Raw genomic sequence first — 26,879 nt, 5'->3', positions numbered from 1 at the left:
CCTGTCGTATTGTTACGTGTACTGGGTCAATCATCATTCGTCCTACGTCTGAATCAGCTTTAGCCCATAAGTGTGATGGCAAAGTGTCCAGTAGGGATGCGTCAGTCTCGGAGATGGGAAACATGTGCTGAGAAGGGTTCTCTCTATGGCGCTGAGGGTTGTCATACAGGATGACACGCACTCCGTCTGGTGAGCATTTGATAGTCGCATGGAAGTGTTTCAAAAGGTCGAGACCCATAATGGCGTCTGGGGTGTTAGAAGAGAGGAGGAATGTCGTTTCGACGCTATTGTTGTCAAGGTTAAAAGGGATCAGTCGGGACAAAGGGTTGGTGGTGGGCGTACCGTCAAATCCTATTGAGGTCACATTTCCCTCGCCCCCCTGCCCCTACCAGCTCCTAACAAAGCAGGGCATTGGGTTTTCCAGTGTCCATATTCTTTGCAAAATGCACATTGATCCTGTCCTAGGGCTTGGCGTCCCACATATGATGTCGATGAATTGTTTCTAGGTGGCTGTACTCTAGGGGTATTCTGCTGGTATCCTCCCCTATATTGCTCCTTTCCTGTATTCGCCCCCTGGAGTTGTGCTATCATCACCCTTTCCTTCAAGTCCTTCTTTTTCCTTTCTGTAGCCCTGTCATTTTCGTTTCTCTGATGCTCATAGTACTGGGCCATTTGGAGAATGGCCGCCGGTTTAGATGCTACCCAACTACTTTCGCTGGCTTGTAATTTCTGGGATACATCTGGCAGTAGTCCTTTGACGTAGTTCTGCACAAATAAGTGGTGTCCGGTTGCGGTGGACATGGCTTGTCCACTGTAATCGGAGAACACCGTTTCAAATCTGGACAAATACTCTGAGACATCCTCTTGTGGTTTCTGGCGGCACGCGGTTACTATGGACCAGTCTATCTTTTTCTCTGGGATCAGCGTTTTCACTTTCTGCACTATTTTGTCAGTGAGGTCCAATATTGCTTTAACCGGTTTTTGACCAGGGTTCCGCTGTTTATCTAGTGTGTTTAGTTGTTCCCAGGTTATGACCAAGCAGTTCGGTATGGTCTATTTTCCTAACCTGTTTCCACACATCTGCTGGCAAACATAACCCGAAGAACAAGTCTGTCGGCAAGTGTCATTATTGTTGATCCTAGAGCGGTACCTAGCTCGGTGTAAAAGGCGGTGTTTTTTTTTCTCGTAAATCCGGTAAAGATTTACGGAACGTCAAAATGTCCTGTCTGTCCCATATGGCTGATACACCCAATTGTAGACCACCCTTCCTCTAGCGTCTTGATGGTTTATATCGTCATGAGTCCCTTGTCCTCTAGGAGGTACCCAATAAGGGGCAGCTTCTTTTATCGGCATCATGCTATCTGGTTTTTCCACCGGGGGTCCTGCTATCTTAGATGTCCTGTCCTTATCTATCCGTCCTTGTTCCACAAGGTGACGGAATACTTCCAGTGTGGATGAAAAGAGTTCTATAACATCGTTGTCGCCTTCATCTCCGGTGTCTACTTTCCTATAGAGAGCTACTAGTCGCTCGGGCCCTACATCTTGGTATTTCTCTTCATATGCAGTAAGAGTGTGGTAACAGAGGTGTACAATAAAGTATCGTTTGTGATTTTCAACATAGGAGTTGCATATGCTAGTTACATAATCTTCTGTCTCCTTCCTATCTATGAGGGATTTAACTGTTTTATCAATGCCTGCTTGCTCATTTGTACTTAATCGCGGGACCGTGGGCGCTCCTTTTTCTTTTGATCCTACCTCTACTACTGTATCCTTTGATGAGGCATTTGGTGTGGGTGACTTGGTGGGAGCAGAGGCGGTGGAGACTGAGGCGATCGTGCCACCTCTGGCTATACTTTGGGGATCCTGGCGTTGTACTACGTGCTGAGTAGGGGCGTAAGGGGGTGGCATGTATATGATTGGGGGACCTAACAATAAATCATCATCTACCCTTTGTTTTGCCGGTAACTCGGGGTAAAGAGTTGAGGGCGTTCTAACAGGGCATTGACCTGATATTTTTGATTCCTGATCCTTTTTATCTATTTATTTTTCTTTTAGTTTTTCTTCTAACTTTTTACAGGCTTGGTAAGCTGATGTTCGCGTTTCTTTATCTTGTCTAGCTTCGTCTCTTTTCTTTCTTTGAGCTGCCTCTTTTCGCCATAAACCAAAACTGTCAAACATGGCTGGTCTAGTTTTCTTTTTGTGGAGAGCTAATTCTAACGTTTCGATTTTAGCAGGATTGAAAGATCCCGTCAGTGGCCACTGATTTACCCAGTCCTTTCTAGTGTATTTATGCCATAGTTTGCTATAAGCTTCGGTGGCTAATCCAAACTTTACGTACATGTCCTTGTTAGGGGTGCCTTCCGGCGGCGCCGGCTGACTGACCTCTAACAAACGGTCCGGTCCAAAACAATTACAAACAAACAATCTAGAGAAAACAGGAATGACGTATTTATCGGTCAAAATGAATATCTCAATTAATTTAGACAAAAAGTCTGCACTACCTGTCCTTCGCTGTCTGCAAAGAGCGAGAATATTCCTATTCTTCGTTGTTTGCAAGCAGGGAATGTCTCAAATAACTCAATAAAAAATAAATACTAGTATTTCAATCAAACTATTCAATCAATCAATCAATTTAAGTCGTTTTTTCACGACCTTACCCGGACCGTATGGACAGTTCTTCGTCTTCCCCTTCCAGCGCCTGGTTGTCCTCTCACTCCAACAATCAATGCAGTGTTCCTCTAAGGTCCCAGTCAGGACCGCAGGTCACTCGAGAGAGGTCCGTTCGGAACCGGTGAAGTTCAGTCGATCGGCAGCTAGACAAGGGTCTTCTCAGGCAGGTATACCCCAATCGTTTAGTCGTTCACTTCGTCGTTAGGACCTCTCTACCGGACCCACAAGTCGCTGATGGGACCTCACGTTTGGGTGCCAATTTGTGAAAGGTAGCGAGTCTTCTAAGACCCTCAATGCTGCCTGGTGCAGGGTTCCACCTCTAATTCACGTTGGGTTCGCTATCAAAATAATGAGGCAAGCGCTGGAAACTGGAAGACAAGAAAAAGGTTTATTTCTCATGAGGAGATCACGTCAACTGCAGACACCGGGATGTCTGAGGGAGGTGTTCTGCAGTTAACTCCTTTGGCTCTTCCTTTTATACAGGTTTGACACAATGCATTTGTTTCATCAACATGGTTACACAAGCCCCAGGCAGGTTGTCACACAAGCCCAACAGTAATTCTCTTCCCACCCAGGTCAAACAGACAATCTTATCTTGCAGCTGGGCCTTGCTTCAGGGTCTAAAACATGTGAGACCGGCCAGATCTAAGAGTCCATTCTGTTGATAAAAACAGGCCCCATTGTTGGTAAAAACAAGTCTTGCTGTTTACAGTGCAATAAATCATGTTGCAAGAGTCTTTTTGGTGTTTGGAACCTGTTTGTGTGACTAGGTGCAGTGAGGGGTAGAGTGTCCAAATGTTTGCCTGTAAACAGAGATGAGAGGAAAAACGAGTTTGTGGCAGCAAGTGGCGCTGAGGTTTGTTGTGGCAATAGAGTTTATAGCCCCCAACACACATACCAGGTCGGTCAGAGGGTCAGAGGGATGCTAGTAAGGGCAGGGTGAAACAAAGGTGACCAACAGAGTACAAAATGGCTGTGATAGATTAAAATGACTGTAGCTTATGTGCACATAGAAATTTCCACCAGACAAGATGGCGCAGGCAATGTTCACGATTGTCGTTTTGCTTTTAACAGCACTACCTTTAGCACCCTCTCTAAATCTCCAGTAAATGCAACCCCTGGTACCTAGGGCCTAGGGTACTAAAGAGGGTCCATCAAAGGCTGCAGCATGAATTGTGCCACCTTAAGGGATCCCTTACCAAACACATGCAAGACTGCCAATGCAGGCTGCATGTTTTGGTGTGGACAAAAGCGAAAACATGACGTGACACACATCACTCTGAGCCATGTCGCCTAACACTGTTTGTAAGTCACCCCTACAGCAGACCTTACAGCCATGAGCTAGAGTACTTAATACTACATGTGAGGGTATACCTGCATGAGCGGATATGCCCTAGTGCTGGTCAGTTCCATTACTGCCAGTGCTAGCAAACAGGAAAGCCATTTTTAGAACGTGCTGAACACTGATGAAAATGAGTTTTTATTAATAAACCCACACTGATTCCAGTGGTGGGTTTATTAATACATGCACCCAGAGGGCACCTTGGAGGTGCCCCTGAAAAACTACCAGCCTCTGGTGGGTTGGCTGACTGGTCTCTGCCAACCTGCCACTCAAGACAGATTTCTGACCTCCCAGGGTGAGGGTCTTTGCACTCAGGAGGTCAGAAACAAAAACCCAGTCTGGGATGAGAGAGTCACACCCCCTCCGACCGGATGACCTTCTGATTAGCCTTCTTAATATGGCAAGCTTCAAAGAGCTGTTGCCTTTGAAATGTGTATCAGGCTCCCCCTCACATTAGAGCAAGCCATCCCACTTGATGGAGCAAGGCCTCATATAAAAAGAGACTTGCTCGGACGCAATCCTCTCAAATAACTCGTAACCCCTTAATAATTGTGTTTGTAAATACTAATTTGCACTACATGTTCGTACACACAAATCTAGGGGAAGCTTGCCTATGTGTTTTACTAACAAGTAACCCGAGTGACACTAAAGATGGCTGCTAAACGTGGGATTCTGTATTGCGCATGCGTCTTCTGCATCTACGTAGTATGACGTTCTATCGTTTGGAGGGAAAATCTTTGCAGCTGCGCAGTTGCTTCCAATATGGCCGCTTGAAACCTACATGATAATGCGCATGCTTTGCTGAGACTAAACTATGTAAGTTTTACTAAAATGCTAAGGCAAAAGATTTTATAAGTAAATGGGATTAGAGTAGAGATAGGTGGTATACAGTGAAAATATTTTATTTTGATTTCTAACATATCTCTTTCTGACTTTACCATTAGTTCGTATTTGGGCCTCTGAGGGTGACTGAAATCCACACCCCATGTGACGACTGTACTTACGCAGTTGTAACCCGCCAGGAACCATGATGAAGCTCTTGAACCACAGCCAAGGCCGTGAATGTTGCTTTGTCCTGGAACTTGACTGTCTTACACGGAACTAGAGGAAGCTGAATATTAAATCGTATACATTGTATTGATTAACTTGTGAATACGGGTGGGAAATAAAGCATGGTAAAGTAAATTAAGGGGTGGAAACATTGAACAATAAGCTTAAAGAAAAGTATTAAACTTAGCGTGGTGTGATGATCATCTCCCCTTGCCTGTCCAATCAGAATTAGGAGTTTCATGAACATTGAAACATTTGGGGTGGGTTTTTCCCTTAGAAGAGTATAATTGAGGTAGTTTAGTTAGTTAGATAGATGCAGATGCTGAGAGAGCTCATGCTGCAGAGATGCTGAGAGACTGAGATGCTGTCCGAGAATTGAGCAAAGATTCGAACTACAGAACTTAGTACCAAATTAAATAGAGAACATCGCGGAAGAACCGAGGAGGCACATAATAGAGAACATCGCGGAAGAACCGGGGAGGAAGATAGTGTCAGAGAGGGGTGCAACGCAGGCGTTGCATCTAGAAGAGGTCACCTTTCCTGTCCTGAATCCTGTCCTGAAGGCTTCAGTCTCCTGACCTGTCCCAGGGGACCCTTTCCAGCCCCTAAGCCAAGGGGTTGGTTACCATACCATCATAGGTAAATATAACTCTGTGTAGTATGTCATTGTACTGCTCTCTCTAATTTTTTTCCTTTCCAGGTACTGTCATTTCCTAATTTAGTTCAAAGTTTCTGAATAATCTGATTTTCCTTCCTTGAAAGAAAACGGTGTACAAACTGTACTTTATGCTTCTGGTTTCACATGAAATTTATCATATAAACTTTTAAACCTTCACAAGTCTGTGGTCATTTAAAGGTATTTACTTGATGGTATTTACACCTAAACTGCTAACAACTAGGTCCATTGATCAGAGGAGATTATATACGGACGGAAGGAATGGTAAAAATTGGTGAGGTAAATTCATCTCGCAGGCATCAGCACACAAAATTGATCCGAGCGGTGCTTACTAGCTTACATATTTATGTTTATGGGCCCAGGTGAGTATGTGGATTGTGTGTATCATTTAGCTGGTAACCCTCCGCTCCATCACACTTGTCCAAAGTCCCTTCGGTACCTGGACAGGTAGGAACATTTGCTAGTCAGGTAGGCATGCCACCCCCAGGCTAGTACCACCCCTAAGGTGAGCTAAACTGAAGTGGACACAACTTCTCAGAAGTAGCTATCTTTGTGATGGCATGCTTAGGAATTCTGGGTCACGGTTATGCCCACTTCCCACAGGAAGTGATCATATAGGAAGCTTAGTGACCCCAAGGGTCAGTAGCCCATTGGCTACTATCCTACACTCCGCTAACTCTCCTAAATCCAGCATTTAGGGGAGTCACTGGTACCAGAGAAACAGATTCTGAAGACCTACAAAGAAGAAGGATATGAAAGAGCCGTGAGAGCAAAAAACTGAAGAGAGCAATTGACTTGACCACAGCTATGCCGGCCTGTCTGCTGTTTTCCGTCAAAACTGTGCCAAAGACATCTCGTCCTGCAGCTGTTGTGCATCCAAAACCTGGGAAGACTGCCTAGCTTCAATAAAAAACCAAGACCTCCTGTGGAACAGTGGAACTGTTCCTTTCATCCTGCAGAAATTCCAAAGAAAGGACTCTTAGGACTCCGGAACCATCAAAACCCAATGCCTGAAGCCACCTTTGCACCCGTCGCTCCAAGCCCGGGTTGAAGTTGCCCATTGGTGACATTGTGGGTCCCCAGCCTTCCAAAGACTGGATCCATCGTGGTTTCACCACTCGTGAATCCTCCAATGTCGCCTGCAGCCATTGCACGCAAGCCCTCTACCGCAACTGCTCCTGGTAAGAAACCCCGATGCCTCAGGACACTGCTGCACCCGTCGCCCCTTGGCCGTGGAGAAGAGGACCAAGAGTGTCCCTATGTTGCCTAACTTCGTTAGGCTTGCACGCCCCTGATGATTCAGTCCAACTGGTCGTCCAGTCAAAGCCTGCAGCATCTTTTCACAGCGATCGTTCTCCATAGAATAACATTGGGTAACCAACTCTGTTTTGCACCTCCCTACCTGGCTGCCCTAGTGGCACTGGTGGTGTTTGGCTAGCGCTGCCTTGGACCTTGACCCCCACTCACCTCAACTCCTGGAGAGGGGTCCCGTACGTCGCTGAACTATACCTGAATGTCGCATTGACTTTTGCTCCAACAGGATATCAGTGCAGTTTCCAGAAATTGCACATATTTAAAACCGTACTTACCTGAATGATTTTCTTCTGATGCCTAAACATATATAAAGATACTTGCAATATTTATAAATTGGTTTGGATCTTCTTTTTAAGTCATGTGTGTCATTTATTGAGTAATGTGTGTATTTGCAGATGTCTAACACTCCTCGCTGATAATCCTGAGGCTGCTCTACCACACTACCCCTAGAAGAGCACCTTGGGATTGCCATAGCAAACCCCCTGACCACTCATGAAGAAACCCCTGGACTCTTTACACAAGAAATCTAATTTTGATATATCATATAATGAGTCAGCTTCCTACAGCAATGCTGTATAATTGCTAACACATTTTAAGTTCAGCCCTGTTCACAATATTTGTGGGTTGTGATTCCGGTCCATTCTACGAAGAGTGACAAAAATCATGTATGCAGTTGCTTCTATTTTGCCCATTTTAAAACACATTTGAGGCTAATTTGTATGACCAATTGGCTGCTTAACTATGGACGGTGAAGTCTGAAGTATTGATGTGAGCATGTGACCAAGCTCCCACTAAGTCATAAAATATATTTGCAATTGAGTAAAGAAGTCTCTTTAAGTGCTGTCTTTTCCCTTGGTAGCTTTACACAATCACCAATCCCTTTCTCAGAGAAAACTGCAGGTTGAACATCTAATGTACCACATGCAACAATACATTTAAGTAATAGTTAAATCAAAAAATGCCTAACCAATCTCACTAAAAAGGAAACAATATAAAGAATACAATGACACAAAAGTGAAGTTAATCGATGCACTGATAAACAGTTAATAGAAAGCAGGAAATCATTGTTGACAAAAATCACTGCAAGTCTTTGCTATGTGGGCATCCTCTGTGACCAGTTAGCAATGGAGCAAGATGAGATAAAGGCTGATGCCGACCTAGGTAAAATGTAAGGAGGATTGACCTCTTTTTGAGCTTCTGTGGTCCATAGATGTTTTGAGCACCTACAGGGCTTTATGGGATTGGAGGCTCTTTCCTGACGGCAGATCAATTAGTGAACACATGAATTGTATATGGGCTTACTATAAAATATAAATTATATATTGTATAAAGATTGTAGGGCAGTCATTCTTTTTTCCCTGATGACCCCCACTGTTTTGACTGATACTGGTGGTTACTGACTCTGAAAGTGCCCAGGGCTCTGCTAAACACGCCCAGGGCTAGTGCTTTGTCCTTAATAGGTATATGGTAATTAGTGTAATTAAAATCGGTTCAGACAAACTACCTCTTAGTCTGTAGTATATGGTAGAGCATGTAGGTTAAGAGACTGCAGTGGACTTAATGCACTTAAGTGTGCACTACTGTGCAGCCTTGCAGGCTGGTTTTAAAATAAAACTGTGTCAAAATTCGACTTTGAAACTAAAAGTACATCTAAAGTGCAAAACTACCTTTTTTATTACATATAAGTCACCCCTAAGGTCTCTCCTAAGTGCCTTCAGTCTAGGGTGATTTGTAATAAAAAGCTTCTTAAAATATGTTTTATATGCCCTGGTGATGTACAAGTCATTTTCCCCATTGTAGTGCTGCTAGCTCTATAGGCTAACATGGGAAAGCTTTATTACACTTTAATAAAGTCTAGGTTTTGACAGGAGTGAGCTAGCACCATAATTAAAGCATCAAAATAATATTTACAATAAATTCAACATATTGCCAGGGTTGGATTTATTATGAATATTTCAGGAAAGTCGTTTTAGAACTTGCTTTCCTTAAGTTACCTAAAGCATTTCTGTAGAAGCCTCTTCTGATTGGCCAGCCTTTGACAGCCTTAGCCAAACTTGTCCCTGATCAGGTGGGAAGAGGCCTGGGTCTGAAACAATAGAGCTATCTGGTGGGAGGAGATCTGCTGCCTGTAAGTGCCAGGATAGGAAGGGGACTGGGGAACTAAACTGGTCTTCAAAGGGAGGATCACAGATAGCACAGCAACCAGGTCCACCCCCTCTTCCTTGACCCCCAGCCAGATAGTAGCTCCACTAATTACGTTAGGAAAGGGTCTGGATGGGGAGTGTAGGGAAAAGTTAGCCACAGCTATGGGTTGGGTTAGCCAGATCTGAACTCCAAGGAGAGATTTTATCCATTTTGACTTTTGTGGAAATGTGCATTCTGAGACAGAAATATGCCACACTTCCCAGGAAGTGGTCATCACAGAGTGTGGCAACTGGAACCCCATTGGTTGGGGTTGCATTCCTCTTGCCAGCCCAGAATATCGCATAAATATGGGAGAGCTGCACTGCCTCTTAGATCTCTGCCGGAAACATCTGGAGAAGAAGGACTGTCCTGCTGGAACTTTGCACTGCACAAAAGGGGAGTGTACTCATAAAGACTGCACCTGCTGCACTATCAAGGATTCACAACAAAAATACTTTGACTGTCTTAAAGGACAGGGAGTGGACTCCCTGATCAGCAACAGGTAGAAGAGTGCTGGAAGAAGCTACCTGCAACATCACAACAAGGACAACTCCAGCTGACCAGCTTTACCTGGATTTTACTTGGATTGACCAGGTGCATTATGGGAGTTGTAGTCTCAGACCCCAAGAAGCAAACCAGAGCTTCTGAACCCTTAGCTGGTGCTGTGGACCACTTTCCTGCATCAAGAAATCCTCAGAGAAGAACTTCTGAAAAGTTGGGAATGTTTGGCAAGCGTTTGAGAAAAGTTCCATAAGCAGACCAGCATTGACAACGAGAGTCAAGCCGGTGACGTCAAACTGCAACTCGGCCTGACCATGCTGGTTTGTCCTGCCGAAAGCTCCGGAGCTCCTCACCATTGACAATGAAGACAAAGACCTCCAGGACTCACAGAGGCATCAAGCTGCCTCAGGCTGGCGTCATCAAACTGAAACCTGGTTCCGAGGACCCGATTGCTCGATGTCAAGAGAAAAAGCTCCATAAAAGTGATTAAGGGTCTAATTACGGCCTAGGCGATCCAAGGACCGCTTTAGTCGTGGTGGTTGTCCATGGACCGCCAGACTGGCAGTCCACCTCGCTGTATTACAACTCTGCCGGTTAGACCGCCATAGAAGCGCCGCAACCAGCAGAGATCCCTGATCCCAAGGTGGTGGTGCAGCGGTCAGAGGTTTCAGTATGCTGGTGGTACCGCTGCGGCACTACCAAGCATATTACGAGTTGTTTCACTGCCATCATTTCCATGGCGGTGTGCCCAGCATGGAAAGGATGGCATTGAGGCAACTCAGTGGGCCCTTACAAGGCCCTGTGTTGCCTCTTTGCATCAGGGTGAATGCAGGGGGGCACATGGTGTGCCCCCCTGTATTTCTGCACCCTGTGGTCCTGCACAGGAAGAAATGCACATCATGGTGCAGTTCTTCCCGTGCAGAAACATGCTGCGGCACTCCCATTGTGGTGCATTTCTAAGGCTGTCCTTTGAGACTTAGAAAGGCACCGCCATGGGACCACTGCAGCACTGACCACCTGCCAGGATTAAACTCATAATCCAGCAGGCGGTCTGACTACGGGTTTGGCGGTCTTCCTTCGGGCGCTAGTGTGGTGGCCTGCAGGAAGACCACGAAACCCATAATCAGGCCCTAAGTCATAGGGTAAAATCTTGACTCGGCCCTACCGCTTATCGTATCCGACCCGTGCTCCATCGCAGTCGAACTGAAACTTTGACTTTATCCAGGTCCTCACAACTAAATGGTGCAGTTGGTGCTTTATACTGTAGATTTTAGAAAGCAAATTAATTTATTTAATCTTTAAAAATTCATATATCTGGTTTCCTGCATTGGATTGTTGTCATTCTAGTGTCTATTTGAAGATAAAAATATTCTCTATGTTTATAAATTGGTGTTGAATTTTTATTGTGCCTTGTGTTTTTCTTATTTACTGTTTTGATGATATTAAATGCTTTACACATCTGTCTCTTAAGTTAAGTCTGACTGCTTGTCAGCTAAACTACCAAAGGTTGAGCAAGGATTAATTTATTGAGATTTGACTGGACTTTATTTGTCATAGTGGTGCTATTACTAACTGTTGGTACCTGCCTGCACCTACTAATAAACAACCTTCCAACGGTGATTATAAATGCACTGATTACTATTAGAGTTTAGTCTGTGATTTATGGAAGATGTTACCTGGAATCCCACTATCTTGCTTGTGTCTTTCCACTTTTTACCCCTGATCACTCTAACAATTTTCCCTGAGCCTTTTGCCTCTTTTCTCCTCCAAGTCAGGCTCTTTGCCAGCAGGTAAATGCATATAGAACAGCAGGTAGACATTTGATTCCACTTATCCATTATTACAATAAAATTATACAAGTGGCATTTATGCAATTTAAAACCAATTTTAGTCAACATCCTCTCAGCCCGATTCAGCTTTTCCGTTAAGAGTGTACGAAGTTGAGAAGGATGCCGACTCACAACTTCCTGTATCTTTTTCATAAACTTCGCAAGCTTTTCCAAGTGTGAAGAATGCCCATTTGGAGTTGGCCTTCTCAGTAGCAGGAATTGTTCCATGCAAAACTTGTGAATCTGTTGATGCCTCTAAGTATCTGCTCTGCCCAACTCCTCACTCATGAAGTCCAGCTCCTCTGAATGCGAATTACAGACCATGGCTGCTGAACAGTAGCTGTATTTACCTGGTGTAACCCAAGGCTAACGAAGGTCCTGCAGGTAATGGTTAAATACACTGCCTGCTCTTGGGCTCCCAAGGCTTTCCTCAGCCCCTGTACCATTTATCTTATGTCTATTTCCTGCTCTTGGCTGTTCCTCCTTATGGAGATGGTACTTCCTGTAGAATAAAAGTATCACCTGCGGATGGCTTAGCAAACTAAAGTTCTCCTCGGGTGAACTCCATGAACTTCAGCGTCCTTCACGAACACTGAAGATTACGGACTTCTTCATACTCTACTAAGGATTAAGAGGCATATCTACAAGGGCATTAGCCACCGGAGCATTACTTTCGATGACACTCTGGTGACACTGTGCCCTGCTCCATATTTACAGGGCGTCACTAAGCCACTTTGCGTGGCTTAATGCTGCCTTGTAACTATGGTCCTCCTCGATGCAGGTTTCTGAATTAAAGGGGCGTGCAATGGATTTTGCTGTGGGCGTTCCCATGCAACACCTATTGTTTTTTGACACCTCCAGATTTACAGGGATATATAAATCTTAAATAGTGCCAAAAACTTACACCTCTCGAGGGGTGGCGTAAGAGTGACCAACCAGGAGAAATACTTTTATTTTTCCTCATTATTTACTCTTTCTATGTGTGCTGCATTCTGCAGCCCACATAGAAAGGTCAAAATGCCATTGATGATTGCTTTTTGTAAAGGAAGGTGTCCCTTCAATCACAACAACAATCATTCCTGCAATGCAGGCACCCTTGCAATATGGTGCAAGGGTGCCAGTGTTGGTGCTAGACTGCTTTTTTTGTGCCGGTGCAGGGGTGAATACAGGAATGCGCCATATTGTAAATATAGTGTATTGCTGTAGTTAGAAAATTACCCAAAATTGCTTGCGGCGCAGCATCAGTTTCTTGTAAATATGCCTCTAAATCTTTTCCCAATATCTAGCACTTATACAATCCAACGCACTATCTTTCCACCATTCCCTCTATTTTATTTCTAAATAGGTGTACCATCTGAACATCTTTTTAGGTCTCGCCTGGCTTTAGCAGCATGCATGCAGTGCTCTCGCCATGCGAGGACTTATTGGAATCAATTTGGTTCCAGAACTCGTATCTCAGCTCCGTCTGCAATTTTCATTGGCGTGCATCGTTTCTCATCACTAATTATGCTGAACATACTTCGTTGATTGCCCTGGAGGGTTTCTAGTCCCTCCTGGTTGCCACCCTGTCCTCTTTAGGCCACGCCCACCGGGATTGGATGTTTTACTGGCAGCGTGAGACGGTGGGATTAATATTTACTGTGGCACTTTTTTTTTTTTACTATTGCATGCGTCTGCATGTGGGGTTCATTTACTACTATTGGGTTATGTTTCACTGAATGTTTTGTTTGATATTGGTTATGTTATTTGAAATCTTTACTATACGCTTCAGGTGTGGTGTGTTGCTTGTGGAATGCATTTTGTTCATTAGATGCTATCTTTTTAGTATACGCTTTAGGCGCGGTGGCTTGCGTGTGGGCTGCATTTTGTTTCTTGCAACATTGTGCTCTGCGCTATCTTGTTACTATAAGTCGCCATCGTAACGCGTGGGGCTTATGGCAATAATTTTGTTAGTCAAGTTTCTTAATTTATTAATTTCCTTGTACAGCATTTGATTCTGTCCACATGCCAATGAGGCAATATTCTGACCAGTCGCAACTATTCAGTGGTCATACTGCCCGTCTAGTACCTGGAGACAGTCAGTATCGCGATGTGCAGTTCCAATCATTCAGGTTGCTGTCTTTCATGCTTTTGTCGGCACCCCGCAGTGAGCATCTGCGGGATTAACAACAGAACGCCACTTTGCATACCGTTGAGCTGCTGAGGCATGGATCTGAAACCTGTTGGTTGTCACACGGAGCGCTTGATTTCCTCTTTCTATGCTTGGGTAGCTCGCCCAGGCCTGCTTTTACTTTGCATCTTGGATGTGTAGTTCGGGTGTTATGATGACATTCACAGGACTAAGCATCGCAGAATGCAAAGAAAAACACCTGCACGGGTTGTGCTACTTGCGCATGTAGCTGTGCAATGTCAGAGCTCTGCATAAACAGGAGTTTGAAGGGGGGGGATATGACGCAGATTGCTATGTTCAGTTGGAGAAATGTGTCGTTAACTCACGTCTACCAAGCGGTGACCCGTGACCTGAAGCAACCAATGGGATTTTATTTTTTTACGTTGCCCGTTACATAAAACAGCATTCTAGGAATTGTAGTTTAAAATGGGTTGGACCTTTTTAAGAACAAGATGAAGCTGTCAAATGAAGGACTATAGCAAAACATCAAATGAAGCAGCCAAGGAGGCTGTGATCACAAAGGCAGCACTCTGGGCTGACAGCCTGCAAGCAGATAGGCACTCCTCGCTGAAAACGCATATGCAAAGCACAGAGGCATAGCTCTTTACTCATAATGACATCAAGCAGACAGCACTGTGCAATCCCATGAAGCAGGCAGCACATTAAAGTCTCATGGATCACGTAGTGCGCCAGGGTGACATGAGGCAAACAGCACTATACACTAATCGACACAAACCAGGCAGCATTGTGCTCGGGTGATGAAGGCAGCACTTTACACTCGCATGAAGCAGGCAGTACTGTACTCCCATGCGAAGCAGGCAGCACTTTACATTCACATGAAGCAGGCAGTACTGTACTCTCATGTGAAGCAGGCGGCACTTTACACTCACATGAAACACGCAGTGCACCATGGTGACACAAGGCAAACAGGACTATACACTAACCGACACAAACCAGGCAGCACTGTGCTCTGATGATGCAGGCAGCACTCTACACACATGCAGCAGGCATCACTGTACTCTGATATGAAGCAGACAGCACTTTACACTTACATGAAGCATATAGCGCGAACTCGACCCAAAGGTATCATAGCGCTTTTCATGAGCATCAGTTGAAGCAGCACAGTGGATGCAACAAGTATGTTTGTGTAACAGCTGCCGCCTCACCTCTTCAGAGTAATCGTGTGGTGTGCTTACCCTCCCACAGAAGCAGAAGCAGTTATTGTCGTACAGAGATACCCACCAACAAAGCATGGATCCCCTCACAGATGCCCCCACCGCCATGGTCTGCATTTAGTCACGGCGCTTCCTCGAACACTTCACATCCCTTGGCCAGTAACACAGCGTGGAGCCTCTTTAGTACCCACCCGAGATTGGATTTCTTACTGGTCGGCGCGAGGATGTTCTTTTGACTCATTAACTGCTTATCTGCTGCTTGAAACCCGCCTCGGGGCATTCAGGCACCCTCTGGGTTGAAGCTCTACTGCCTCATCATTGGGAAGCCATGTGAGGAGTTACTGCTCTGTTTGCCCGCATGCATGGAGACAGTCGATAACGTGTCATTTAGTGTAGCTTGTAACTTGTCTGCCCTGCTGTTGAACTGCACCAGCAAGGGAGATGATAATAGTCACATAACCTTCTCAACAACCCCACGTCATCATTTTACTAAAGATTTCTGGAAGGATGTGGTAGGTTCTAGGGCTGTGTGAGTTAAGCGTTCGGGCTTGACTACAGAGCATAGACAAAGCATAATATTGTTACAGAAAGCAATGTGTCCGAAAGAGACATCATACACATCACACGGATGAACAGCCTCAAAATTACAGCCCAGGTTTGGGTACAATCTTCACAAGTTAACCTCTTCAGTGCCCATGACGAGATAGTCTCGTCATGGAGCACGGTTGCGCTGTGCCCATGACAAGACTATCTCGTCATGAACCCCACCCACTAGTGCAACGCCCGGCACAGGAGGGGGAAAGGGCGTGGCACTGAAGGGGTTAAAACATTAGTGTGTATGTGCGCAAGGACATACTCCTGTTTGGAATCACAAGATGTTGAGTGGACGTCAGACTTGAACCTGTTTGACAGAAAATAAAATGCTGGCGCTCGAGAGAAAGGGACCGGGAGGAAGCAAAACACCTTCATAAAGCTCTGAGCAAAAGCATGTTTGTCAAAGGACAAGAACGGAAGCATTTTCAATACAATATACTGTGAATTCATAGTTTTTGCTTATGTACCTTATGCAATTTACAGCAATCGAGAAAGCCAATAGTGCTGGCTTGTTGTGGGTGCAATGTTACTTGTGTTATATATCTGGACTAATGGACAGAAGGAGCAAATACCAGTCAGGCGGCACACTATGCTAAGCACAGATTTTTAGCTTAAGTGTTTTAAGCCACGCCCTTAATTACATCGGCCACGCCCCTATGCAATAGGTCTCGCCTTTCATTCAGTTAAAGCCTTTTGCTTTGCTATACAATACCATTAGTAAAGCAAATGACTTTAACTTAATCAAAGGCGAGACCTATTGCATTTTCAATGCTTGTTTCACTTGCCAGTCCTTGAGAATTATTTGCTTGAAATTTTGATGCATTAGAATTTCAGTTTTTCCCTAATATACCCTCCAAAACTTTAAGAATTACCAACATTCTGCTGTGTGGACAGAAATTATACTGCTTTATTTTTATTCTGAAATCCTAGGTAAATTGGCCTAAGGATAACTCTTGGCAGACTGCTATGATATGCTACCTTGCTATACTAACTGAAAACTTTCCATGATTAGCTCTTCTCTAACATCAGGTGTGATCTCTCAGTCAGCGCAAGATAAATCTCGTCAGCAATTTCTTTTCTTATCTCTGATGGGACACTAGTAGTGAGAGGTCACAAGGGTCCGTTAGAAAAAGCTTCTGCTATTAGCTAGCCTTAAAAGCCCTCTGTGGAACCTGCTGAAGGACTTATAGGTATTGCCACATCTCACTAGACCGTAGTGTTTTCTTTGCATATGCCACTTCTAGTTCTGCTCCCTGCAGGCAGACATCCATAAACCTTCCGTCATTGCCTTGAGGTTTTGATTCTCAGTGGCTCGAGTCTACGTTCTGCCAAGTGCATGGTTGGCATAGCATCACTCTGGGAGTTATTTATGTTGGTTTTATTTTCATGTCTCCTGCAGTAAGCAGATGTCTGCTCCCATCCCCAGCAGCTCCCGTAGTATATTCAGGTGCTTAGTCAGGATTTTAAGGCCTCAGACACTGTATGTCAAGTTGTTAACTTCAGGACTTTGTGTCATCATCAGCATAATCTTTATTCGATTTTACAAATAAAATCATAGAAGTCATGTCATTAAAAATGGTACACAAATTATCATTGCCGCTTATTTTAAAACCCCGTGAGAAAACGTACAAAAAAAAGCAAACTGTGGAAGAATTTAGCAGCTGTAAATACAGTAAGGCAGGCTTGACTTGTGTAAAATTCATTGGTTTTAAAATTGGACGTAAAAACATATGTCACAGATTATTATGTTTTGGACCAAGCATGACAATATGTAACATATTGTTGATCGCTGTATTATCACAATTACAATGGGCAAGTCTGAGTATGTAAAACAGCCATGATTAAAAGGGACTAGGCGGGGGAGTAAAATCAACCTGAAATAAGACAACTGTTGGCGTTGATGATGTGTCATATTCCAGGTCAAATAAGGTTCTCTATTGCTGACAGTTTGAAATAAAATCGTGTGACGCATTGAGTGTTACATTAACGTGAAGTCCTCATGTTCTGATGCCAACTTTTCCCTGAAGGTGGTTTCAACCTATTTGGCATTAGAGCGAGTCATAATAGAGGAATTATCGTACAGGTCGGGCATCCCTAGAGTCCGAAAATATGCGCCACATACGCCACCCTTGGGACCAGGGAGAAATTATTTAGTTTTAAACAATCCTGCAAAATTAATCTGCTAAAACTAAGTTCCTCTTTTACCCACATTGAGTGCCAAAGTTTTAAAGGGCAAAGACGGAGCTGGTCAGTAATGTAATCTAAGCCTAGTTCTTTGTGGACAATTTCAAAAAGAACACTATATGGAACTCCCATAAGGCCTCTTAAGAATTTGTTTTCGGCTACTTGAATCTGGGTGACCTGGCCCTATTCACATATTCCACTGCCATAGATCACTAGTGGGTTGCACTTGGCCCCATACATTTCCAGGATCGATTGTATTTGAGTACGCCCGAGCCGGTGGGAAAAATCTCCTATAATAATGTCGCTCTGTTAAAAGACAAAACATTCTGGGTTATAAGTGAGTGCCAGTTAAGCACAGAATCCAGAATTTGTGTCATTTGTAGGTGTGTATGAAGTTACAGTTGTAGTCATCAGCGACATAGCAGAGAACACTTCTGGGTTTTCATCAGGATTTATTCCTAGTTGGGACATGCCCCTTCCCCCATTCCAGCAGTTCCTTATGAATATGTAACGTACCTCACTTAATGTGAGTTGGTGTCCACGGAAATTCAAGCAGCATAACTTTTGGCCCTGTCCTTTAAATATTGAGGCATCCTGTGCTAACCACTTGTATGTCAGAGTTCGATGTAGTGTGAAAAAGAAGGTGCGCATCAATTTGCTATGGTCCTTCACAAGTTCTCTATGGGGCCTCGATCTGCCTTTGGATCAGCCTTAATCTTTCTGATCTGGTCTGTTGTCTAGATTTGGCTCAGGGATTTGTTTGGATTCAGGGTTTAGTCCCCTGGTTTCCATAATGTAGTTCTCAGCTCCCTTTGGTACCTTGCTGAGAGGGTTTTGCCTGCTCTTGAGGTCTCAATTTAATAGCTTCCTCAGAGTGCCAGTGTTCCCAAACTGATGGGTGAACTGGGCAGGAATGAGTCACACAGAGGGATTGTTTGAATTGTTGAATTACAGGGTAGCTCTTCTCATTATGTTCACAGTTTTGCATGGCACCCCACCTATCCAGGCGGAAGCTAGTATGCTATGAGTGCCTGTATTGTGCTAATAGGCAAGATAGTCAGGTCAGGCGACAATGAGAGTTATACCTCATCCAGGGAGTATCAGCTGCTAATCTTGAGGGTCTATGGCAATAAAAGACATGCTGGACTAAGCAGAGCCTGCTCACATATCTCATTCAGTGACCTGTTCCTATTGGGAGGACAAAGCCAGTCTGCTGTTTCTGTGTCTGAGGATAGTGGGGTGAGCAGGAAAGAAGAAACAAGGGTGTGGTGAGTCCCACTGCCACCTTTGTGGGAGCTTTCCCCTGGTATCTAATTAGGTAGAAGCACTGACTGCTAGTCTACCCACTGTCTGCCTTGATCAAATGAGATCCCCACATCCCGTCTTAGCAGCCGCCTACAGGGAGATCCTCAAGTGTACATCTGTGTGTCTGAGGCCAGGTCAGGCCACTTTTCCGGCCCAAACATACCTTCATGGGATGACCTCTATTGACTGACCCCTAGGCAGCAGGGACAGAAGTGATCCCAGAAGGCCCCATAGGGTCACCACTACCTTACTTCCTGCAGGCACCTCAAGAGTGGCCATCTGCAGTGTAGGTCCTGCAGGCCTCAGCGAGTTATCTCAAGGGCCCGCAGGGCCACGGCTGTTATTAGACACTCTGTGGGCCCCGAGTGATCCCCAGCATTAAAGGGCTCTCTCCAATCAGATTTCAAGTTAAAGAGAAGCTGGATGCCCAAACCCTTGGTCCACTGCCTCACCTCAGTTTAGCTCCACTCTCCAAGTCTTCTGGCAGAGGGTGGAGTAAAGACAGGTACCTCCCAGTGCCATCCCAGGGCAGTCTCGATCACTCTTTCTCCCCATGCAAGAACCTGCCTGAGTTCTAGTCCTCCATACTCTGGGCGTTCATCTTGTCAATGCCTCTCAGTCCATCTCAAGGGCATTGCAAAGGGGAGCTAGGACTAGAATAGGTAGACACAGATTAAGGCATCTGCCATCTTTGACTCGTCGCCATCTTGGACAGTTTCTAAGTGACGCTATCGTGCATGCTAATGTGCCATATGTTCTTGTTTGAAATATATGTTATGATAAAGCTGTGATGGTGTTCCAGTGTCATAATAAAATTAGCTAATCACTAATTAATGCTTTTCTCTTCAGCCTAGAACTCGAGGATAAACTAATGAAGAAAGAGAATCCTGATTTCCTGACCTGTATGATTCTGAAGAAAAAAAACTATTAGTTCATCTCATGACCAAAATATGTCTCCACATCTTGTGACCTGAAGCCATGTTCATCTGCGCATTGTTTAATTGTCTCTAGGGACTCTTCAAAATGTTGCTGTTTAAACCACATTCAATTTTTTTGGTATGAAAAAAGCTTTAAAGCTATTAACTTGTAAAGAAGTTGATAGTTAAAACTGGACATTGCCTCTTCATTCATCTGTTAAACTATAACTGGTATGGTTCCTATGTCTGTGTCGCTAAATAAACGTTTATATCCTAAGTAGTGTTTCCTTGTCTGAAATGAGATACGCACTGAAATATACTAAATATAACTGTAAGGGCCCCTCTTCCAGGTGAGTAAAAGAGTACACACTGTGTCAGGTCAGAGGTGAGAGTCTATATTAGGACGGTGAAAGAGCTTTGTATAGAGTCTGGAGGGTGTGGGCTAGCTGTAGTCTTCTAAGAGCAGCAGCTGGACACAGCAAAGACTAGTAAAGTGTTACAGTTAACTTGCACTATATGTGAGTTGGAATGTCTAGGAGACTGAGAGGAAGTTCTGAGGTGTGCCTCAGGGACAGTGGGGCCATATTAAATAAAAGTGACGCACCAGCAGAGAAAGGGGCTTGTAAATAAGCCCCAGTGCTTCCTAATGTTTGTGTCAATATGTGGAAGGTTCCAGCTGTGCAGCTCTAGTTCTATAGTACTGTCTCTCAAAACAGTGGCACACTACAGAGTCATGAAAAGTGGGGTCCCTTTGGTGGTAGGACAGGTTCAATGACTTCCAATTGTTGGAAAGACGAGTACTTGTTTCTCGGAGCCAGTGGGATTTCCTGCCTCCCACCACTCCAGTTGCACTGGGGAGTGCATATTGTGGACAGTGGCAAAGGCCAACAGATCTGGGAAGAGGGTCATTGAGTTGACAACATGTTCAGCCACCTACCTGCCCAGTTCCATTGCAAGACATTTAAGAGTATTCCAAAAATGAAAGTTTGTCATTTGGACAATCCCGCTCCCCTTGCAACATGCCCATTAGTTGAAGTCGAGTACTCTCCTGTGGCCTCCTCTCGCAGGGCAATAGCAGAACCTCCTCCAGTGCTTTAATGGACTACAAGTCTTGTGAGAAACAATGAGTAGGGTTCATCATAACCAATGTTTATCTAGGTTCATTTACAACAAGGAGTGAGGCTAGGAAGCCTCCCACGATATTTCTCAGAGCCAAGCACTATCCTTCGTAAAGTTTTAATCCTATGTTATGGTTGAACCAATTGGTTAAAATTTGGATGGCAAATCTTTGATCTAGTGTGTAGGGGACCCTAGAGTGGGTCACTAATGACCAGGTACCCTATTTAGGCAGGGCTCCTCTGGGATCTGTTTTTTCCTCATTCCCCGGCATGCGATCACAAATGTTTGAGGTGAGTGTGGAGCCAGAGTGATCCTCTCTGTAAATGTATTTGTCGTATGATTCATGATAAGTGAAATGGTCTGAATGAGATGTGTCTTTGTGAAAAGGGTTCCGGTTCCCTTTTTGTGCTTAATGGAAGCCAGAAGAAACTGTGTTAAGTAGATGAGGCATTAATACAATGTAACATTCTATGTTTTTAGAAAATTGAAGTTGTTTTGTTACTAAAACAAAGGGGCATATTAGCAAGGGGCAGATCGCCGCTTTACCAGCTCTTTTTGCCGATAAAGCGACGATTTTGTTATCGCCCAATTACCAAGCTGTCGCTAACAGCAGTTAGCGACAGCTTCCAGGCGATAGCAACCGGTTTGGGGCCCGCTTTGCATGTCAGCGATATTTATTGCTAATGACATGCAAAGTGACCATACCCAAACTGGTAGCGACTGAAAGCAGTCGCTAACACAGCTATCGTCTATTAGCAATACCCGCGGTGCGATAAATAAACACGCGCTAACCGAGATTAGCGTCAAGATTTTACACTTGGTAAAAACCTGACTTAGCCCTAATAGTCAATGGGAGGTGGATTCTACGGCTAAGTCCCCTCCTGCCCATAAGCGAGATTTTCCTTAGCGATAGGATTTTTATCGCTGGAAATCTCACGTTAAGGATGGGATTCGCCGCTATCGCTGGATTTTTTATCGCCGTGGAGATAAACGTTGGTAATACTGCGTTATCTCCGCGATAGATTCCAGCGATAGGAGGCGATTAAAAAAATTGCACTAAGCGCGGTTTGCGATAATTATCGCAAGTTGTTGCTAATATGCCCCAAAGTGGCAGCATTGCATATTCTCTGTGTTTCCTCCTGGCAAGTGAGAACTAGCACACTATGTAAGTGAGACTATGCAAGAGAGACATTGGCACACTATGTAAAAACAGCACAGTGCTAATCTCCGCACCAGAGGCACTTGTGAGCCTTTCCTATTTACATACAGGTTACACCACTTACAATTCTTTCTACCTGGATAGTGAAAATGCGTGAGTTTCCAATATCACTAAGGTAATTCTGGAAGCTGCCAACAGGTGCATTACACCGTTCTATACAATACCTAACTTCTCCAACACTCATGAATTACTGACATTCACTTGCCAATACTCCAGAACTTCCACTTGTTTATGATTGTTATTTGGATCCTTGCACATCCACCATGAGTCAACCAAGCAATCTGACAAGCAGACTGCCCCACGTAATATTAACTGCTTCACAATTATATTTACCTTTGCTGTTTTAGGACAGCCTACCAAATAATAGCATTGGAACACTTTGCAAGATTTTAAAATAAACAATGTAACGTAATAAAATCCAAAAATAATGTAAAATGCAAAAAGAAATAAAAAATGTTGGATACAATTGGCCTTGCACTTCTGTGGAAGTGAGTGCCGTAAAATAGGTGACAGCCCGAGAACAATTGATGGAAAGTGTTCATTTCTGGTGACCTTTTTAGAAAGGTCCTGGCTTCAGCATCACTTGAGATGCTCTTGTCCATGACAACAGAGAACACCTTGAGTAGGTTAGAGCTTTTTAGGTCATATCTGCATTGCATACTTTTCAGAAATCAAAATACCCATTCCCAAAAAATACCTAAGAATATTCAAATAATTGGAGTCACACCACCCATACTTCAGTAAAAAAATACAAAAAACAAATTGAATCCCCCTAAACACTCTGCCTTAGTCAAATGTGCTGATGCATCAATGTTTAATTCTTTAAAGCATCTGGAGTTATTGCACAGAGGGATATATTGTACTGTTGCTCGGATATGAGTTTACCTTAAATAAATGAAAAGGCAAAACAGGAAAAAGTTGGTTTAATTAAATGATGTGGCCGGGAGAACCTCGATGGAGTTTGTCTGCTCAAAGTCTCTCAGTGTACAAAGTTTTGGCTGTTGTAATATACAGTTCATAAGGTACAATAAAGCAATTTTCTACATTCAAAAAAAGCATCTAAGTTATAAATCAATAAATATGGGGATCTGATAAGGGCATAAATCGCTCTCGACCTTGGGGGGAGCTATTGTGGGCCAGGGTGTATGTGTCCAGATGCCCGGCATAAGGAGCGTGTGATCACTACGTGTGGTGTGCACGTTGTGTCCTGATTGATTGAGTGTTTCTATCTACATGTGGTATCTAGCTTTGTGGTATTTTGGAGTATGCAAGCCCTTGGCCAAATAAATTTTACTAGGGCAATTTCCTCAAACCTGTTTGTGGTACAACTATCTATCTGTGGGATCGAGCAGGGTTTACCCTGGGCACGCGTTTGTCTTTAGGTTAAACGAGACCCCACCTGTGACCAGATATTCGATAGGCATGGGTGTGGATCATAGGACTTGTCTAATCACATATCTCTGACTGGTTGATGGGGAGATCACCTTGGGTGAATCCGACAGCAATGATACGAGTTCATTGAAACTCCTGAAAATAATATGTCAGTCACTGACATCATTTTTATCGTTATCCTTATCACTGTGCATACAGTTTTCATAGCATACATTGACATTGTTCTTACTGGTATTGACATGGTTATGTTTGCCTAGGTCATAACGTACATAGGCATTGTTATTACTAGTAACAGTATTGGCATTTTCATGGATTATAACATACATTGATATCATTATTGCCAGTGTCAGCGCTACAGTGCGGGTACAGATTTTGACATCCATTAACATTGCATTGAAGGGTACTGGCATGGTCGTGCCAGTACAGGTTATGACATACGTTGATATTGTATTTATTGGTATTGCCGTGGCTGGCCTGCACATATCATGACATTCATTGAGTTCGTATTCACCCATTCCGACATTCCCCCTCTAGTTGATTCTTCAACTACCCTATCCTCCTCTTATGTCACCATCATTATTATGTTATTAGAAAGTGTGTGTGTGTAGTGTCTGTTACCTTTTCACTAGCTATGTGTATACTACCTAATTTGAGGACCGCTTTTTTACAACGGCAAACCCACACTTGCAGGAAACCACATAACAGGAGTCCAGCAATGAGAATCAGCATAAATTACATGAATATTTTTAATGAGGGATACTTTGCAACCAGTCCTGCTTCAGGGCACCTCCCTCCTTCTTCATGTCGGCTTGCAGACAATACATTTCTTGGATAGCATGGGCTAATGTCCCATTGTCCAGGTCATTCCCGGGAATAAAAGTACAACAGGAAGCACCAATCCTGGCACACATCCCACCCTCCATAGCGGTCATCAAGTCCATCATGTACCGATGTTGCATCACCATGAGGCCGATGCTCTCAATTCCTCCTTTATAGCGTTTAGACCAAGCTCAGTATGGTTGATCATCTTCATTATTTCCCATCTGAATATTTGTAACTAGCCGGCATTCACTTTTGTTTGCAGAGTAAAAAAGGGTATTGACCCTCCGGCATTTACTTTAGCCTCTGTGAACAGTCTGAATTCTTCTGGAATGTCCTTGTACTAGGCTCAGCTAAAATACTCTGCAGTTCTTCTCCCTTGAGCCTGATGCAACAGAGTTGTTTTCTTCTGTAACGGATGTTGAGACAACTCAGACAGATCTTCTCCAGGGATAACCAGGGCGGTTGTGTTTATAGTCATGAGGGTGCAGAGGCCACGCCATCCAGGGATGAACTGAGTGTAGGGAAGGTCTACACACACAGTTGTCATCAACATGGAGGTGCCCCAGTGCAGGTCTAGTATGTGCATTACCATGCAGCAATTTTCAGTGCTGCCCAACGGTATGGTTCCTTTGCATCTGAAACTTAAAGAGTACCACTGAAGTTGCTGTTCAATTAGGGGTTGCCCCTTCCTCTCTAGCCATATGTACCTATTGATATCGCCATCCCAGATTTCCTGGCACAGGGTGTCTATGGTTGCGTTTGACCCCCCCCCCTCCCATGAAACTCATTTCCCCCCGCATGATTGAGATGAGAGGCCCTGAACTGGAATTCCATGTCTGGGGTCCATTTGTTGTTATAGAAGGTAGCCCCAGAGATGTTAAGGGCCGGCCTGGGACCACAGACGGAGGTGGGAGCGGACATGTTTCTGCAATGGTGCTGTGGTCTTGCTACCTCCAGGAACCTCTTTTCTGCAGTCTCAGGGCCAAACAGTGTTCTCCCCTATGGTGCCCTGTCTGCGCATCCTGTCTCCCAGGGGTGGATGGAGAACTGCGCTCCACCAGTCAAGTTTGCAGAGTTTTGCCAATTCCACGCTCCGCTGGGAACACAGAGTTCGGCAAAAACTCTTGATTCCGTGGCATGGCAGAATTTGTCCCTGCGGTGACCACCCTGTGGCATGCGCAGTCCTCCTCTGTCATACAGCGTAGGGGGTTTGCTTTTGCACCCAGGAGAGGAGATCAGGAGGAGGACAGCCCGGGCATGGCAGAGAACGCCAAACCCAGGTAAGTGTGTAAAGCAGGTGGCAGTATGGGGGTCAGGAACCCTCCAGGTCTGCTGCCTGCATGTAGGGCTGAGCAAAATTCCACTAAGTTTTTAGGCAACTCCTGGAATTCCGCATAGTGGCACTCCACCACCTCCGCCCACCCCGGCTGTCTACCTCAGATTGGATATCACTTGGCTGGGTGAAGAGATGTAGTGCAGTGGGGTTGGTTTTATACCTGGTGATGTTTACTAGTGTCCTTCGAGGTTCTACTCTATTGGGTTGGATTTATGTCTGATTCTGCATAGGTACAGATGAACAAGGCACTTTGCTTTTTCAGAGGCTATCTGCTGTGATAAGCAAAGCCTATCTGCACCTACATTGTCAGGTATCAGTGAACAGCTGTAACATGACCTGTTCGTAGTTTGTGGGAAACAACGTTTACATTGCAGATTTTACTCCGCGATGCAAACACAATGCAGTTGTTAAAACGACCGGGTTGTCACAACGCACTGCCTTTACAGCGCAAGTCGTTACAATGACTTGCGCTAGATGGCGATCTAGGATAAGGAATAGTATGATTTATTATTCCAACACTTTCCTTTATGTTGCACACACTGGAGATTGAATAGAAAATCATACTATTCCTAAGTCCAGCGAGCCATCTAGTGCAAGTCGTTGTAAGAACTTGCGTTGTAAAGGTAGTGTGTTGTGACAACGTGGTCGTTGTAACGACCGGTCGCATTGCGTTTGCATCGTGGAGAGAAATCCGCGATGTAAAGAGATATATTCGTAGTATGTGTGCCTATGATAGTCATGCACTGATAACAGATGTTGTGTAGGAGTGCGCTGTGTAGTGTGTGAGGAATACTAGTGTTTTGTTCAGTGTAGGTGTATTTGAGGTGAGAGAGGTCTCTGCGCATGCGTTGCAAGAATGTAGAAGTAGAGCTCATGATATTAGGCATACTATTGGCTCTAGAGGGGCTCGAGAGCACCCTGGCAAGAAAGAGCTTATACAAAAATACAAAAACACATAATTTAGGAAGCATTTGTAGGCTGTAGTGCCATCTTCAAATGAGATGTCTGTAGTCTGGGCCTGTTGTCTGTTGTTTGTTGTCCGGTATCTGGGTGCCCAGATGTGTCTTGTCCTGGTGCAGT

General features: G+C 44.4%; 1 protein-coding gene across 3 annotated transcripts in view; it reads left to right on the top strand.

Annotated features, from left to right (window-relative positions):
* LOC146833908 (coagulation factor XIII B chain-like) overlaps positions 1-20,188 on the top strand; it is an 897,095-nt gene extending 876,907 nt beyond the window's left edge. For all 3 annotated transcript variants that reach the window (XM_085601815.1, XM_085601816.1, XM_085601817.1), the window contains one exon: positions 19,844-20,188. In XM_085601815.1, coding sequence (XP_085457941.1) covers positions 19,844-19,848 — 5 coding nt within the window. In that variant the 3' untranslated portion in view covers positions 19,849-20,188. The remainder of the gene's footprint in view (positions 1-19,843) is intronic.
* Positions 20,189-26,879: the final 6,691 nt, after the last annotated feature.

Source organism: Triturus cristatus, chromosome 4_2 (assembly GCF_964204655.1).
Source record: "Triturus cristatus chromosome 4_2, aTriCri1.1, whole genome shotgun sequence".
NCBI lineage: Eukaryota > Metazoa > Chordata > Amphibia > Caudata > Salamandridae > Triturus > Triturus cristatus.
This window is presented reverse-complemented; position numbering and strand designations above follow the sequence as displayed.